Below are 17,367 nucleotides of genomic sequence, written 5' to 3' on the forward strand. Positions count from 1 at the left end.
CAGCCTAGGAGTAACAAAAGCATGGATTAATTTTTCAGCGTAATTTTTGACAGAAAGTTTCTGATTTTTGCAATGTTACGTAGATGGAAAAAAGCTGTCCTTGAAACAGTCTTGATGTGTTCTTCAAAAGAGAGATCAGGGTCCAGAGTAACGCTGAGGTCCTTCACAGTTTTATTTGAGACGACTGTACAACCATCCAGATTAATTGTCAGATTCAACAGAAGATCTCTTTGTTTCTTGGGACCTAGAACAAGCATCTCTGTTTTGTCCGAGTTTAAAAGTAGAAAGTTTGCATAAGTTAACATTATGTTTTCGAATGACATCCCCAAGAGGTAAAATATATAGTGAAAACAATAGTGGTCCTAAAACGGAACCTTGAGGAACACCGAAATTTACAATTGATTTGTCAGAGGACAAACCATTCACAGAGACAAACTGATATCTTTCCGACAGATAAGATCTAAACCAGGCCAGAACTTGTCCATGTAGACCAATTTGGGTTTCCAATCTCTCCAAAAGAATGTGGTGATCGATGGTATCAAAAGCGGCACTAAGATCTAGGAGCACGAGGACAGATGCAGAGCCTCGGTCTGACGTCATTAAAAGGTCATTTACCACCTTCACAAGTGCAGTCTCAGTGCTATGATGGGGTCTAAAACCAGACTGAAGCGTTTCGTATACATTGTTTGTCTTCAGGAAGGCAGTGAGTTGCTGTGCAACAGCTTTTTCAAAAAATTTTGAGAGGAATGGAAGATTCGATATAGGCCGATAGTTTTTTATAATTTCTGGATCAAGATTCGGATTTTTCAAGAGAGGCTTTATTACTGCCACTTTTAGTGAGCTTGGTACACATCCGGTGGATAGAGAGCCGTTTATTATGTTCAACATAGGAGGGCCAAGCACAGGAAGCAGCTCTTTCAGTAGTTTAGTTGGAATAGGGTCCAGTATGCAGCTTGAGGGTTTGGAGGCCATGATTATTTTCATCATTGTGTCAAGAGATATAGTACTAACACACTTTATTATCTCCCTTGATCCTAGGTCCTGGCAGAGTTGTGTAGACTCAGGACAATGGAGCTTTGGAGGAATACCCAGATTTAAAGAGGAGTCTGTAATTTGCTTTCTAATGATCATGATCTTTTCCTCAAAGAAGTTCATAAATGTATTACTGCTGAAGTGAAAGCCATCCTCCATTTGCGAAGGCTGCTTTTTAGTTAGCTTTACGACAGTATCAAAAAGAAATTTCGGATTGTTCTTATTTTCCTCAATTAAGTTGGAAAAATAGGATGATCGAGCAGCAGTGAGGGCTCTTCGATACTGCACGGTACTGTCTTTCCAAGCTAGTCGGAAGACTTCCAGTTTGGTGTGGCGCCATTTCCGTTCCAATTTTCTGGAAGCTTGCTTCAGAGCTCATGTATTTTCTGTATACCAGGGAGCTAGTTTCTTATGACAGATGTTTTTAGGGGTGCAACTGCATCTAGGGTATTGCGCAAGGTTAAATTGAGTTCCTCGGTTAGGTGGTTAACTGATTTTTGTCCTCTGACGTCCTTGGGTAGGCAGAGGGAGTCTGGAAGGGCATCAAGGAATCTTTGGGTTGTCTGAGAATTTATAGCACGACTTTTAATGCTCCTTGGTTGGGGTCTGAGCAGATTATTTGTTGCGATTGCAAACGTAATAAAATGGTGGTCCGATAGTCCAGGATTATGAGGAAAAACATTAAGATCCACAACATTTATTCCATGGGACAAAACTAGGTCCAGAGTATGACTGTGGGAGTGAGTAGGTCCAGAGACATGTTGGACAAAACCCACTGAGTCGATGATGGCTCCGAAAGCCTTTTGGAGTGGGTCTGTGGACTTTTCCATGTGAATGTTAAAGTCACCAAAAATTAGAATATTATCTGCTATGACTACAAGATCCGATAGGAACTCAGTGAGGAACACTGCATATGGCCCAGGAGGCCTGTAAACAGTAGCTATACAAAGTGAGTGAGTAGGCTGCATAGATTTCATGACTAGAAGCTCAAAAGACGAAAACGTCATTGTTTTTTTTTTTGTAAATTGAAATTTGCTATCGTAAATGTTAGCAACACCTCCGCCTTTGCCGGATGCACGGGGGGTATGGTCACTAATGTAACCAGGGGGTGAGGCCTCATTTAACACAGTAAATTCATCAGGCTTAAGCCATGTTTCAGTCAGGCCAATCACATCAAGATTATGATCAGTGATTAGTTCATTGACTATAACTGCCTTGGAAGTGAGGGATCTAACATTAAGTAACCCAATTTTGAGATGTGAGGTATCACAATCTCTTTCAATAATGGCAGGAATGGAGGAGGTCTTTATACTAGTGAGATTGCTAAAGCGAACACCGCCATTTTTAATTTTGCCCAACCTAGATCGAGGCACAGACATGGTCTCAATGGGGAAAGCTGAGCTGACTACGCTGACTGTGCTAGTGGCAGACTCCACTAAGCTGGCAGGCTGGCTAACAGCCTGCTGCCTGGCCTGCACCCTATTTCATTGTGGAGCTAGAGGAGTTAGAGCCCTGTCTATGTTCGTAGATAAGATGAGAGCACCCCTCCAGCTAGGATGGAGTCCGTCACTCCTCAACAGGCCAGGCTTTGTCCTGTTTGTGGGTGGGTCCCAGAAAGAGGGCCAATTATCTACAAATTCTATCTTTTGGGAGGGGCAGAAAACAGTTTTCAACCAGCGATTGAGTTGTGAGACTCTGCTGTAGAGCTCATCACTCCCCCTAACTGGGAGGGGGCCAGAGACAATTAATCGATGCCGACACATCTTTCTAGCTGATTTACACGCTGAAGCTATGTTGCGCTTGGTGACCTCTGACTGTTTCATCCTAACATCGTTGGTGCCGACGTGGATAACAATATCTCTATACTCTCTACACTCGCCAGTTTTAGCCTTAGCCAGCACCATCTTCAGATTAGCCTTAACGTCGGTAGCCCTGCCCCCTGGTAAACAGTGTATGATCGCTGGATGATTCGTTTTAAGTCTAATACTGCGGGTAATGGAGTCGCCAATGACTAGGGTTTTCAATTTGTCAGAGCTAATGGTGGGAGCCGTCGGCGTCTCAGACCCCACAACGGGAGGAGTAGAGACCAGAGAAGTCTCGGCCTCCGACTCCGACTCGCTTAATGGGGAGAACCGGTTGACAGGGGCGAAAATCTGATATCAACTTTGGAGGGGACAATTACATGCAATTTTCTCAAGAGCAATTCCTGAGGGGGACACCAAAAGTAGTGCTGTAACACATAGCCTACATTGTAATATGGTAAATGTATATTGAGGAACCAAAGAAATAAGGTGTTTGCCGTACTCCTAACTACCGGTACCCAAAATTACACAACTAATCACAACAGCAATACCATTGTCTTTAACAAATCTTAGTTCAGTCACCAGTTTAAGTTGAGAGTGGGGGTATCCATGGCATTTTCCAATTATGTTCCTATTTTACAAGTCAAAAAAATTGAGAACCTTTCATAATGTTGCCAAACAAAGACTCAACAAACTTACCTGAGACTCCCTGTCTCTGCCAGTCTGTCCCTGCATATCTGTCCCCAACTCTGCTGTCTGTGTGCCATCTGTTGCCTGCTCTGCCTAATGCCATCATTGTGAAACATTTCCATTAGAATTTCATTTCTTTCTTATAAACATTTTACCAACTAGTCTTTGAGATATTAGGCTACTAGGGTTCTTACTATGCGTTTTGGTGTATTGAAAAATACTCTGATGTCCGTCTTTTATTTTTCTGCCATTTTTCTACCTGGCTGGCTGGCTACACACACCGTGTGTAGGTTATTTACAGTAGGAGTTGGGCTTCTATCATCTTCAATCATTCTATTTGGGCTTCGATCTAAAAGGTAGCTAGCAAATGTGAAACGGATTAAAATGACGAGTTGACAGCTGTATGAGTTCACCATTTACACAACATATGCTGCAACCTTTTGTAATTTTAATAGTTTGTTTCATATTGGCTGGCTTCCAACAATAGCTGAATTTGCAAAGCTAGCGAGCACCAATTCAGTTTCAGTGGTGTTTGCTATAATCTTTGCTACCCGGGTGAAATAAAATAAATAAATAAAAGTTCCCTTGCGACAATTTAGCTTTTGCAACGAGACCATTAAATATATTTAAGACAATGGTAGAAGAGAGTGTAGTTCTGTTCAGTTTGGATTTCAGTTTATCGCTAACCTTATCACAGGGACTTTGAAGCACTAACTTACAGTAGATACTACCTCTCTGTTACCTAGCAAGCTAAGGAACTGGCAGTGGATCAAACCATTGTGAGGCAAAGGGTGGGGGGGGTCGCAATCTTTTGAAACTTAAAAATGTGCAATTAAGTGTCTATAATCAGCACAATTGCTTTCATTGCGTATTATTAATATTATTTCAATTACATAGTTATGTTTCAGTGATATATTGGGGGGGACAAATCATATTTTTCCCAGGATGGGGGGGTCGTGTCCCCCCCGGGATTTCCGCCCCTGCCGGTTGAAAGTTTCTGTCGGCTGAATAAGCGACACCGGTTGAGCATTCCTACAGCGTTTCCCTCCAGAAGCCATGAGAAAGTTGTCCGGGCTGCGGGGACCGTGCGAGGGGGTTTATACTAACGTTACTATCTGTACTTACTGGTGCCACAGACGCTGTTTCATCCTTTCCTACACTGAAATTGCCCTTGCCTAACGATTGCGTCTGAAGCTGGGCTTGCAGCACAGCTATCCTTGCCGTAAGGCGATCGTTCTCCTGTATATTATAAGTACAACGACTGCAATTAGAAGGCATCATGTTAATGTTACTTAGCTTCGGCTGTTTGAAGTCCTGACGAACCATGTCCAGATAAAACCTCCGGGGTGAAAAATTTGAATGAAAAAAGTTGAGTGAGGGGAAAAAGTAAAAATATACGGTAATGAAAAAGTAAAAAACCGTCAGGTAGCAAAGTAAGATCGGCAACAAAACGCACAGCAGCGTAAACAAGTCTGCAAGTTGTGACCACTGTTTTATTTGAGATGACTGTACAACCATCAAGATTAATTGTCAGATCCAACAGAAGATCTCTTTGTTTCTTGGGACCTAGAACTAGCATCTCTGTTTTGTCCAAGTTTAAAAGTAAAACATTTGCCGCCATCCACTTCCTTATGTCTGAAACACAGGCTTCCAGCGAGGGCAATTTTGGGGCTTCACCATGTTTCATCGAAATGTACAGCTTGAGGTCATCACCATGAGGTAAAATATATAGTGAAAACAATAGTGGTCCTAAAATGGAACCTTGAGGGACACTGAAATGTACAGTTTATTTGTCAGAATACAAACCATCCACAGGGGGGCCAGCACAGGGGGGCCATCCACAGGGGGGCCAGCACAGAAAAAAAATGTATGCATTCACTACTGTAAGTCGCTCTGGATAAGAGCGTCTGCTAAATGACTAAAATGTAAAAATGTAAATTTTATATTTTTGTCATTTAGCAGACGCTCTTATCCAGAGCGACTTACAGTAGACTGCATACATTTTTACAACATTTTTAAATACTGGTCCCCCGTGGGAATCGAACCCACAACCTTGGCGTTGCAACTGCCATGCTCTACCAACTGAGCTACAGGGGCTACCAGAAACAAACTGATGTCTTTCTGACAGATAAGATCTAAACCAGGCCAGAACTTGTCCATGTAGACCAATTTGGGTTTCCAATCTCTCCAAAAGAATGTGGTGATCGATGGTATCAAAAGCAGCACTCAGGTCTAAGAACACGAGGACAGATGCAGAGCCTTGGTCTGACACCATTAAAAGGTAATTTACCACCTTCATGAGTGCAGTCTCAGTGCTATGATGGGGTCTGCTGCTGAAAAACATCCGCACAGCATGATGCTGCCACCACCATGCTTCACCGTAGGGATGGTACCAGGTTTCCTCCAGATGTGATGCCTGGCATTCAGGCCAAAGAGTTCAATCTTGGTTTCATCAGACCAGAGAATCTTGTTTTTCATGGTCTGAGAGTCCTTTAGGTGCTTTTTGGCAAACTCCAAGCGGGCTGTCATGGGCCTTTTACTGAGGAGTGAATTCCATCTGGCCACTATCATGAAGGCCTGATTGGTGGAGTGCTGCAGTGATGGTTGTCTTTCTGGCAGGTTCGCCCATCTCCACAGAGGAACTCTGGAGCTCTGTCAGAGTGACCACTGTCTTCTTGGGGACTTTCAATGCTGCTGAAATTGTTTGCTACCTTTCTCCAGATCTGTGCCTCGACACAATCCTGTCTCGGAGCTCTACGGACAGTTCCTTCGACCTCATGGCTTGGTTTTTGCTCTGACATGCACTGTCAACTGTGGGAACTTATATAGACAGGTGTGTGCTTCTCCAAATAATGTCCAATCAATCGAATTTACCACAGGTGGACTCCAATCAAGTTGCAGAAACATCTCAAGAATGATCAATGGAAACAGGATGAACCTGAGCTCAATTTAGAGTTTCATAGCAAAACATCTGAATACTTATGTAAATACGTTTTTTTTTTTTTTTAATATATACATTTGCAAGAAAATCTAAACCTGTTTTCGGTTTGTCATTATGGGGTATTGTGTGTAGATTGATGAGGGGGGGGAATTATTTAATCAATTTTACAATAAGGCTGTAACGTAACGAAATGCGTAAAAGGGGAAGGTGTCTGAATACTTTCCGAATGCACTGTATATATGCGTGTACATGTATTTGAAATACTCTAAATAATATTTCACCCCAGATCTAAATACTGTCGGCGCTGGGTTCGACTGAGATTGACATGGTCTTGAATGGATTGGGGCTGTTCTGACAGCTAAAGGGAGGGTGCAACTCAATATTAGGAAGGTGTTTGTATACTCAGTAAATACAAAACATTGTTCAATCAATTAAACATAGAATAGTAATTACAACTGACCATGGTGATAGTACTCAAGTGTTCTTGTTGTTTTTTGTTTTTTTTCCCCCAGAGGTGGATAAACTGAAAGGACTGTTACGCTACCAAGACAGTGGAAAAGACACTGGAGCCCTGAGAGACAGCCAATCGGACGAGGCCAAGCTAGCCATACAGGACGCAGTTCAGGCTCAAGTGACCTTGAAGGTGAACATCTCAATATGTGACTCACCACCTGGATTTGGTCTTATGTAGCAAAATTTGAAATGTGGTTTTTTTTTTTCTTTTTTTTTTTCTTTTTTTTACATTGGATAAAAGTAGAGATTCAGAGCTACAAAATGGTATATCATACACTGCATTTTTGAGGAACAACAGGAAAGTAATTCTGCTTTAAAAGATGATGAAATTCACTCTCCTGTGAAGTCACTTGCGACATACGGGTCACATATGTAGTTGTTGACAGTGTGTATTTTCTCCTTTATTTTTACATTGGATTAGTCAGTACATGTACAGTAAGTGTACTTCCAAGTATAAGTAATCATGTGTGTTTCTAGCTGTGTACTGAGAAACATCAAGCTGACAGGAGGAAGTGGCTTGAAGAGAAGACTGTTCTGATCCGGCTGGCCAAGGAGGCCGAGGATAAGAGGAACCAGGAGATGAGGAAGTTTGCAGACGGCCGCAAGCGTCACGCCAAACAGCAAACCCAAGTGGTAAAACAACTTCCCCTCTGGGACCCCCAGCCGTTCCATGTATGAACTAATTCCACCGTTATCAAACCTGATTCAACTAATCATCAAGCCCTTTTACTAGGGGAATCAGGTGAGCTAGTTCAACAACATTGTGAAACGTCTGGGGATCCCCTAGGAGAGGTTTTCCTTAGAATACAGCTGCAATACCCTCTACAGACAAAGGCTGCATTTACACAGATCAGACCTTTTGCCAATAATTGGTTAAAAAGGTCAGAATTGGGCTGCCTGCCTAAGAAACCACTGTCTGTTACCCTGTAGGAAGGTCTGGTGGCCCAGCTCACTGAGATAGGGTTAAAACCTACTAAGAAACCACTGTCTGTTACCCTGTAGGAAGGTCTGGTGGCCCAGCTCACTGAGATAGGGTTAAAACCTACTAAGAAACCACTGTCTGTTACCCTGTAGGAAGGTCTGGTGGCCCAGCTCACTGAGAAGGAGCAGGACCTAGTGAAGTGGAGGAAAGAGAGGGACTCCCTGGTGACAGCTCTGGAGGTCCAGCTAACCAAACTCCTCTCCAGCATCGCAGACAAGGATGAACAGATAGCCAGTCTCCGCTGCCATGCCTCCTCTCAGCCAGCAGAGGTCAGTTCAAGCACACATGATGGACTGTTTAGTCTGTTAGGACTGTCAGACTATTTTCCTTTGGAACTATACAACTGCCCCAGTCCTAAAACCCCAGCAGAAATGGGCTTTTAATTTATCCGACTGCTGTTTATCTCCATGTCCAGCCCTTATATTAAGTGTTTTAACATTTTATTTTCAGGACAAGCAAGGCTACAAGTAGAACACATAACAATTTGACATAAACAGTTGCATTCATGTTTTTTGTGTGTGGAAAAATGTCATTAAAAAAACAAGGACCGCCAAAGCAAAAAGACCTGATAAAATGCATTTGTATTTGTATTTATTATGGATCCCCATCCGGGGGTCCAACAAAATTAAGGCAGTTGTACATTTTAAAAACATTACAAGACATTTATAACAGATTTCACAATATATTAAGTGTGTGCCCTCACTCTACTACTACATATCTATAACACCATATTCATGTGTACATGTGTGTATAGTGCATATGTTATCTTGTGTTTCTATACGTGTCTATGTTTATGTCGCATCACAGTCCCCGCTGTTCCATAAGGTGTATTTTATCTGTTTTTTAAATCTAATTTTACTGCTTTCATCTGTTACTTGGTGTGGAATAGAGTTCCATGTAGTCATGGCTCTATGTAATACTGTGCACCTCCCATAGTCTGTTGTGGACTTGGGGACTGTGAAGAGACCTCTGGTGGCATGTCTTGTGGGGTATGCATGGGTGTCTGAGCTGTGTGCTAGTAGTTTAAACAGACACCTCGGTGCATTCAGCATGTCAACACCTCTCATAAATACAAGTAGTGATGATGTCCATCTCTCCTCCACTTTGAGCCAGGACAGATTGACATGCATATTATTAGTATTAGCTCTCTGTGTACATCCAAGGGCCAGCCGTTCTGCCCTGTTCTGAACCAATTGCAGTTTTCCTAAGTCCCTCTTTGTGGCACCTGACCACACGACTGAACAGTAGTCCAGGTGTGACAAAACTAGGGCCTGTAGGACCTGCCTTGTTGATAGTGTTGTTAAGAATGTAGAGCAGCACTTTATTATGGACAGACTTCTCCCCATCTTAGCTAATGTTGTATCAATATGTTTTGACCATGACAGTTTACAATCCAGGGTAACTCCAAGCAGTTTAGTCTCCTCAACTTGCTCAATTTCCACATTATTTGTTACAAGATTTAGTTTAGGGTTTAGTGAATGATTTGTCCCAAATACAGTGCTTTTAGTTTTTGAAATAGGCTTTAATTGAAGATATGGCAAATAGGAGTGGCATTATCAGTTCTTTTTATTCAATTTAGTCACATGATTTCTCAATTTGCAATATGTTTGCCAATCGGTTGTACAGCCAGACCTATTTGCCATTCCTTTTGCCTCATCCCTCTCAACCATATCATTTTTCAATTTCTCATCAATCCACAGGGATTTAACAGTTTTTACAGTCGTTTTCTTAATGGGTGCGCGCTTATTAGTAACTAGGCTAAGCAATTTCATAAATGTGTCAAGTGCAGCGTCTAGTTGCTCGTCCTGACACACCACGGACCAACAGATATTATTCACATCAACAACATAGGAATCACTACAAAACTTATTGTATGACCTCTTATACACAATATTAGGCCCAGCTTTTGGAACTTTGGTTTTCCAAGATATGGCTACTATATGGATTTGAATACTGCTTTCAAACAAATGTCTGCAGCATTAGTAAAGATATGATCAATACATGTTGAGGATTTCATTTCTGTGGTGTTTGTAACTACCCTGGTAGGTTGATTGATAACCTGAACCAGGTTGCAGCCACTAGTTACAGTTTGAAGCTTTCTCTTGAGTGGGCAGCCTGATGAAAGCCAGTCAATATTTAAATCATCCAGAAAGTATGCCTCTATCACATACAGTACCAGTCAAAAGTTTGGACACACCTTTTCTTTATTTTTACTATTTTCTACATTGTAGAATAATAGTGAAGACATCAAAACTATAAAATAACAGATATGGAATCATGTGTTAAACAAATCAATCATGTGTTAAACAAATCAAAATATATTTCATATTTTACATTCTTCAAAGTAGACACCCTTTGCCTTGATGACAGCTTTGCACACGCTTGGCATTCTCTCAACCAGTTTCATGAGGTAGTCACCTGGAATGCATTTCAATTAACAGGTGTGCCTTGTTAATTTGTGGAATTTCTTTCCTTTTTAATGCATTTTGAGTCAATCAGTTGTGTTGTGACAAGGTAGGTGTGGTATACAGAAGATAGCCCTATTTGGTAAAAGACCAAGTCCATATTATGGCAAGAACAGCTCAAATAAGCAAAGCGAAACGACAGTCCATCGTTACTTTAAGACATAAAGGTCACTCAATCCCGACGAGTTATGGAGTGCTGCATCAGATGACCTGGCCTCCACAATCACCCGACCTCAACCCAATTAAGATGGTTTGGTATGAGTTGAACTGCAGAGTGAAGGAAAAGCAGCCAACAAGTGCTAAGTATATGTGGGAACACCTTCAAGACGGTGAAGCTGGTTGAGAGAATGCCAAGAGTGTGTAAAGCTGTCATCAAGGCAAAGGGTGTCTACTTTGAAGAATGTAAAATATGAAATATATTTTGGTGTGTTTAACACTTTTTTTGGTTACTACATGATGTGTTATTTCATAGTTTTGACGTCTTCACTATTATTCTACAATGTAGAAAATAGTAAAATTAAAGAAAAACCCTTTAATGAGTACGTGTGTCCAAACTTTTGACTGGTACTTTACATTATCAAGCATTTCACACATGTTATCCAGATACTGACTGTTAACACTTGTTGGTCTATAGCAGCTTCCCACCAGAATGGGCTTTAGGTGAGGCAGATGAACCTGTAGCCATATTACTTCAACAGTATTTAATATGAATGCTGTAAGTACAGAAGTTGTTTGCTCACTGGGAAATGAATGTCCGATACAGGAAGTTGGTGGCACCTTAATTGGGAAGAACGGGCTCGTGGTAATGGCTGGAGCGGAATCAGTGGAATGGTATCAAACACATGGTTTCCATGGTTTCTGTGTTGGATGCCATTCTATTCATTCCGTTCCAGCCATTATTATGAGCCGTCCTCCCCTCAGGAGCCTCCACTGAAATCCAACTAGTCAGTGACAACTGTGTGGAGTTTGTGACAGCAACTACGTGAGATTATAACAGTATTATAGACACTATGTCCTGGGATTTGTTATGATCGTCTATGTGTAGCTTGTGAGCGTCGTAAGAGCAAACATGTTACATGTGCGTGTTCGTGAGACTTTCAGCTTTTCATTGATAGCGTTCAATAGTTTGTAGCTCTAACCATTCAGACTCTACAGATGTTTTTGTAATAAAAAAAAAGACCCGGCCCCCTTTGCGGGATCTGCCCTTGTCTCAAACACACAGATGCACAGATACAGAAGAAATAGATGAATCCAATGGTTTAATCCAGAACGCATGATGTTTAAAAGGGGTTAGAAGTCCAAGACACGCCAGCGTTACGGTTGGAATCGTTGCGTTAAGGTTGGGTGCAGGGTTCTTGGTCATTTCAATTTTAAATGATTTGTATTTTGCACTTATCCTTATTGAAAAATGTTGCACTTATTTTATGCGCGTTGAAATGCGCTCTACAAATTCATTATTTTTTATATTATTATGATCAATTGTTTTTAATTTGAAATAAAAACGGACACAAACTCTGTATAGGGGCACAGTTCACTTTCAATGACTTATTGTGGTACTGTAGCATGATAAAGAACACACCTTTGGACCATGTGGATAGATAGCATTATTGGTCCACTGTTTCCTTACCATTGTGTTCTTCCCCCTCCCCCAGAGGGACCATGGCCAGGTGGAGGTAGAGGAGCTGCAAGGCCTTCTGTCTGACAGAGACACTGAGATTCTTAACCTGAAGGAACAACTGAAAACTGCATCCAAAGCCAGCAGCGACGTCTCAGCCCCTACTAAACACAGAGAGACAGCCAATCAGGTGAGGGAGCAGTCCTCCTTCATAACAAATAAAATCGAACTTTATTGGTCTCGTGCACAGGATACAGGGTGTAAACAGTACAGTGAAATGCTTACTTGCATGCTCTCCTCAACAGTGCAGTACACATTATCCAAAAATATGAATATAAAAATATAACTTATTTATTCAATCCCCTATCCGTATGTTGTATGTTGGTTTTGTTAATACAATGGATTTTGTTCATGATATCTCTCACAGACTAAAGCAGAGGAGTGCCTTCCCAAAGTCCGTGACAGGACTCTCCATGACAACGGTCAACTAGTACACGGCGTAAAGGCGTTGAAGAGGACCAGTCAGGTGATCTCTCTAGACATCCGGGTTTCCTCCTGCAATGTTCCAATCTTCTGGCTTAACACGTCTGTACGTAACAAAACGTCAGTTTGGCATCGAGGAAGTACGTCACTGCCTTATCCGCCTGATGCCCCCCGTCCCCCTAAAACCACTGCAAAGGTTTAGCCTGCAAACCTTGGTTTGGAGTTGCGACGTTCTGGCATGTCTGCCTCGTGGTTTGTTGGGAGTCACTGCTGTTGCCTAGGGGTCGGGTTTCCAAGGCTAGGTTCTCATCTGCATAATCTTATGTCAGTTGGCGCCACGTCCGTCTGCTCTGATGGAAGTTTACGAATGGAACCAAGGTTATGTGAGCTATTGAATCAATCCAATATGGTTCCCTTCGTGCGTCAGGAGACACTCCGACTAAGGATTTTTTTGTTATAAAAACATGAATTACTGCAGAAACAATAGACAGTGGGGAGAGAGCCTCATTCTAGTCCACACTCATTTTTGCAGTGAGTAAAAAAACATTTTTTTAGCAGATCTAATTATTTTGTCAGGTAAAAATGTATTTGAACTGGCATTTCACAATGTTTTAGGCTTTAAAGTTGTGATTGACAATTTTGTCATGGTTTTAGGTCAATTTTAAGCACTACTGAACGAAGAGCCATTTGAGAGCCGAGCCAAATGAACGACTCTTTTATGTGAGTGGAGCTAAATGATCCGTCTCACTGAAAGACTCGGAATGCCCATCACTAGTTCCATAGCTACGGTAGTCAAGGGGGAGCGCAGTGGTTTAAGAGCTATTTTCACATAAATTAATTAAGAAAATCTTGTTTTTTAAAGATGAGTTCCACGATGTGCATCCCTGATGGCTCCTGGCAACGTGTGTCGCGTTAGAATGACATCATCTGTCAGAACATCATGCTGTATTGTTCCTAATGACTAGACGCTCCTGTAGGTTAACCCAACTGACTAGACGCTCCTGTAGGTTAACCCAACTGACTAGACGCTCCTGTAGGTTAACCCAACTGACTAGACGCTCCTGTAGGTTAACCCAACTGACTAGACGCTCCTGTAGGTTAACCCAACTGACTAGACGCTCCTGTAGGTTAACCCAACTGACTAGACGCTCCTGTAGGTTAACTCACCCTCACTGTCATACTGTGTACCCCTGTCTGTCTGTAGGGGTCTGGGGGCGACCCATCGGTGCTCGACTCCTCAGAGATCTCCACAGAAGGAGGCAGGACCAGCCGCTTCCCCAAGCCTGAGCTTGAGATCTCCTTCAGCCCGCTGCAGCCCAACAGGATGGTCCTGAAACGCCAGGGAGAGGCTGTGGTCAACGTCAAAATCACCCGCAAGAGGAAGAGCGCTGAGATTGACAAGGTAGACAGTGTTAACTTGCAGTGAGGGATGTACTGTAGGTTCAGTCCAGGGTACAACTGTGTGGTCCTACTGCCACTGCAGACCCTGTCCATCTTACCATTCAGCTGGTGGTCTCTCTCCTGTCAGTCATCTTAAATACATTTTACAGAGAGAGCATTAGTACTGCAACAGTTCTGTTATCCCATGTCCAAAGTCAGGAGTCACCCACCTAACTAATTGCAATGGCATAAGAAACCATGCAAGAAGCAAAATGTTTAAATAGCCTCAGATAAGCCATAATGAAGTGTTAATTAGGTTCATCTGAAGAGCAAGCTGTTCAACATATTGATAGTTTACTGTTCCATCTTACATTATGCATTGAAATGAAAGGCTTGTGCTTCTTTTTCTGAGTTTCCTATTACATGTGGTGTGATCTAACACACGCATGGTTGTTGTGTGAAAATAATGAGTCGATGTAGTGTAGGGTCTCTGCTGCAGCGGCGTAGGAGGTGGGTCTCTGCTGCAGCGGCGTAGGAGGTGGGTCTCTGCTGCAGCGGCGTAGGAGGTGGGTCTCTGCTGCAGCGGCGTAGGAGGTGGGTCTCTGCTGCAGCGGCGTAGGAGGTGGGTCTCTGCTGCAGCGGCGTAGGAGGTGGGTCTCTGCTGCAGCGGCGTTGGAGGTGGGTCTCTGCTGCAGCGGCGTAGGAGGTGGGTCTCTGCTGCAGCGGCGTAGGAGGTGGGTCTCTGCTGCAGCGGCGTAGGAGGTGGATCTCTGCTGCAGCGGCGGCGTAGGAGGTGGGTCTCTGCTGCAGCGGAGTAGGAGGTGGGTGTCCCAGAGGGGGGAGGAGAGAGGAGAGAGGGGAGGAGTGAATCTCCATTGTATTTACTTGATTCCTCTTTCTAAGAAGTTCTGAGGGGAGGAACCTCAGATCTTTTGGTCCAATGTGCTTTGAGATGAGGAAACAAGTGAGGTTCACCCGAGGACTTGGGAAAGGTGTGTGTCTGTGTGAGAGAGACGCACGCTGACGGCAGAGAGGGGGTTGGTCCACTGCCTTTAAACATGGCCTGTACTTCAAAATATATATATATTTTAACCTTTATTTACTCAAATTAGGCAAGTCGGTTAAGAACAAATTCTTATTTACAATGACGGCCTAGGAACAGTGGGTTAACTGCCTTGTTCAGGGGCAGAACGACAGATTTGTACCTTGTCAGCTTGGGGATTTGAACTAACAACCTTTCGGTTACTGGCCCAACGCTCTAACCACTAGGCTACCTGCTGCCCTTAGTTAACAACATGGTAACTAGCCACCACCCGCCAACCCCTCTTTTACACTACTGCTACTCTCTGTTCATCATATATGCCTAGTCACTTTAACCATATCTACATGTACATACTACCTCAATCAGCCTGACTAACCGATGTCTGTATATAGCCTTGCTACTCTTATTTTCAAATGTCTTTTTACTGTTGTTTTATTTCTTTACTTACCTACACACACACACACACACACACGCATACATTTTTTTTCGCACTATTGGTTAGAGCCTGTAAGTAAGCATTTCACTGTAAGGTCTACACCTGTTGTATTCAGCGCACGTGACAAATAAACTTTGATTTGATTTAAAGCCCACACAACACAGCGGGGGAGTCTTTGGGAGCTCTGATGTTCCTAGTCCAATCTTTAGTGTTTCTCAGCCATTCTGTTATCTGATGGGACTCAAAAACAACTCTTTCGCTGAGGTCTGTGTGTCTGACTCCCCACTGCCAGGAATAAAATGCCAAGCATTTTGTTGAACACGAGATATGAAGAAAGATATGTTGAGAGATGACGACAAGGGAAAGTCGAGTTCAATTTAAAATATTTTTCACAATGATTTCTATTTAATAATAAACGTTTTATTTAATTCATTATGTGGGTATTATCAGCTTTCTCTCTGCCTTCAGTGATCCAGGTGTAAAAAAAACAGCCATTAAATCTTTTAGACGGTTAATTATTTTATATAAGGTTCACAACAAACACATAAACAGGGCAATGGTTTTAGTATTAAAGATAAATGCATTTGAAGCACCAGAAGTTGAAGCATCTAAACTTTAAAATGTGTTCTTGAAGTATTTATCTTCACATTATGACACGCCCTTGTAGCCTTTTAGTCCTGATGTAATTCACGTGTCAATATAATATCAGTGTCAAATCTTCTAGGTGTCTTTGTGGTTTGTTAGTTACCTGGTACATGGTTGACACAGAGCCCTCGCTGTATTCGACTCAGGTTATTCTTGCTAACTTTATAACAAACCTCTTTCTTTTTTTAAGAAGAGCGGATGGCGCAGTCCAGCTAAAAGGAGAGCAACGCATGAACTCCCATCTCAGGTACCGCTCCCCTCTTCATGCCTGTTACCCCATCCATTGCCATCCCTCTCAAGTGTTCTATTGCTTTGGTCGGTAATACCTCGGTTGGCGTGATGGCAAAGCTATGGAAGTCCTCTGAGACGATATGGAATGGGTGTGATTTAAAATGACAGGGGTTGTTTCAGCGTTGGCTATTTCCTGCTGTTCAGCGGTCATTTCTATAAATAATATATACCCATTGATTATTGAAGATTATTAACTGGGTGGTACCAGCCCTGAATGCTGATTGGCTGACAGCTGTGGTATATCAGACCGTATATGACGCGTATGACAAAACATTTATTTTTACTGCTCTAATTACGTTGGTAACCAGTTTATAATAGCAATACGGCATCTCAGGGGTTTGTGGTATATGGCCAATATACCACGGCTAAGGGCTGTATCCAGGCACTCCGCGTTGCGTCGTGGTTAAGAACAGCCCTTAGCCGTGATATATTGGCCATATACCACACCCCCTCGTGCCTTATTGCTTAAATATAACATATAAAATACAGAAACACAAAGTCCAGAAGTTTGAAACATGTTTAATGATTAATACAGCATCCTATTTAAAAGCAAAATGCAGAGTTGGACAGATGTTACCAATAAGTTATTGAAGATGCTTTTATTTTGGAGTACACATTTAGATGAGGGTTTCTTTTGCCGTGAGCTGAACATTTCAAACTAGATGTGTCAGGGATGGCCTACACTGGAGCTGTGAAACATACATTGTTAATCCACATCAATCATTTTGGAAACCTACTGATTTATTCAACCTGAAATTACATGGGACTCTTAAAATGTAAATTGATCTCTCAATGTCTATCCATTCATAAAACTAAATCCTCACCATGGAGTTTTAATTTCTCTCCCTGGTCTCCTCTCTCTCTCCCTGGTCTCCTCTCTCTCTCCCTGGTCTCCTCTCTCTCTCCCCGGTCTCGTAAGTCTCATCTCTCTCTCCCTGGTCTCCTCTCTCCCTGGTCTCCTAAGTCTCATCTCTCTCTCCCTGGTCTCCTCTCTCCCCGGTCTCCTAAGTCTCATCTCTCTCTCCCCGGTCTCCTAAGTCTCATCTCTTT

The 17,367-nt window shown here is 42.5% G+C and overlaps 1 protein-coding gene across 15 annotated transcripts in view; it reads left to right on the top strand.

Annotated features, from left to right (window-relative positions):
- The window catches only part of kif20ba (kinesin family member 20Ba), a 41,685-nt gene that overhangs the window by 19,008 nt on the left and 5,310 nt on the right, over positions 1 to 17,367 (top strand). For 6 of the 15 annotated variants that reach the window (XM_045702334.1, XM_045702331.1, XM_045702343.1 and 3 more), the window contains 7 exons: positions 6,978 to 7,108; positions 7,456 to 7,611; positions 8,053 to 8,229; positions 12,078 to 12,230; positions 12,468 to 12,566; positions 13,728 to 13,925; positions 16,217 to 16,273. In XM_045702334.1, coding sequence (XP_045558290.1) covers positions 6,978 to 7,108; positions 7,456 to 7,611; positions 8,053 to 8,229; positions 12,078 to 12,230; positions 12,468 to 12,566; positions 13,728 to 13,925; positions 16,217 to 16,273 — 971 coding nt within the window. The remainder of the gene's footprint in view (positions 1 to 6,977; positions 7,109 to 7,455; positions 7,612 to 8,052; positions 8,230 to 12,077; positions 12,231 to 12,467; positions 12,567 to 13,727; positions 13,926 to 16,216; positions 16,274 to 17,367) is intronic. The other 9 variants (XM_045702340.1, XM_045702342.1, XM_045702339.1 and 6 more) reach the window with 2 other exon arrangements.

Source organism: Salmo salar, chromosome ssa19 (genome assembly GCF_905237065.1).
Source record: "Salmo salar chromosome ssa19, Ssal_v3.1, whole genome shotgun sequence".
NCBI classification, from domain to species: domain Eukaryota; kingdom Metazoa; phylum Chordata; class Actinopteri; order Salmoniformes; family Salmonidae; genus Salmo; species Salmo salar.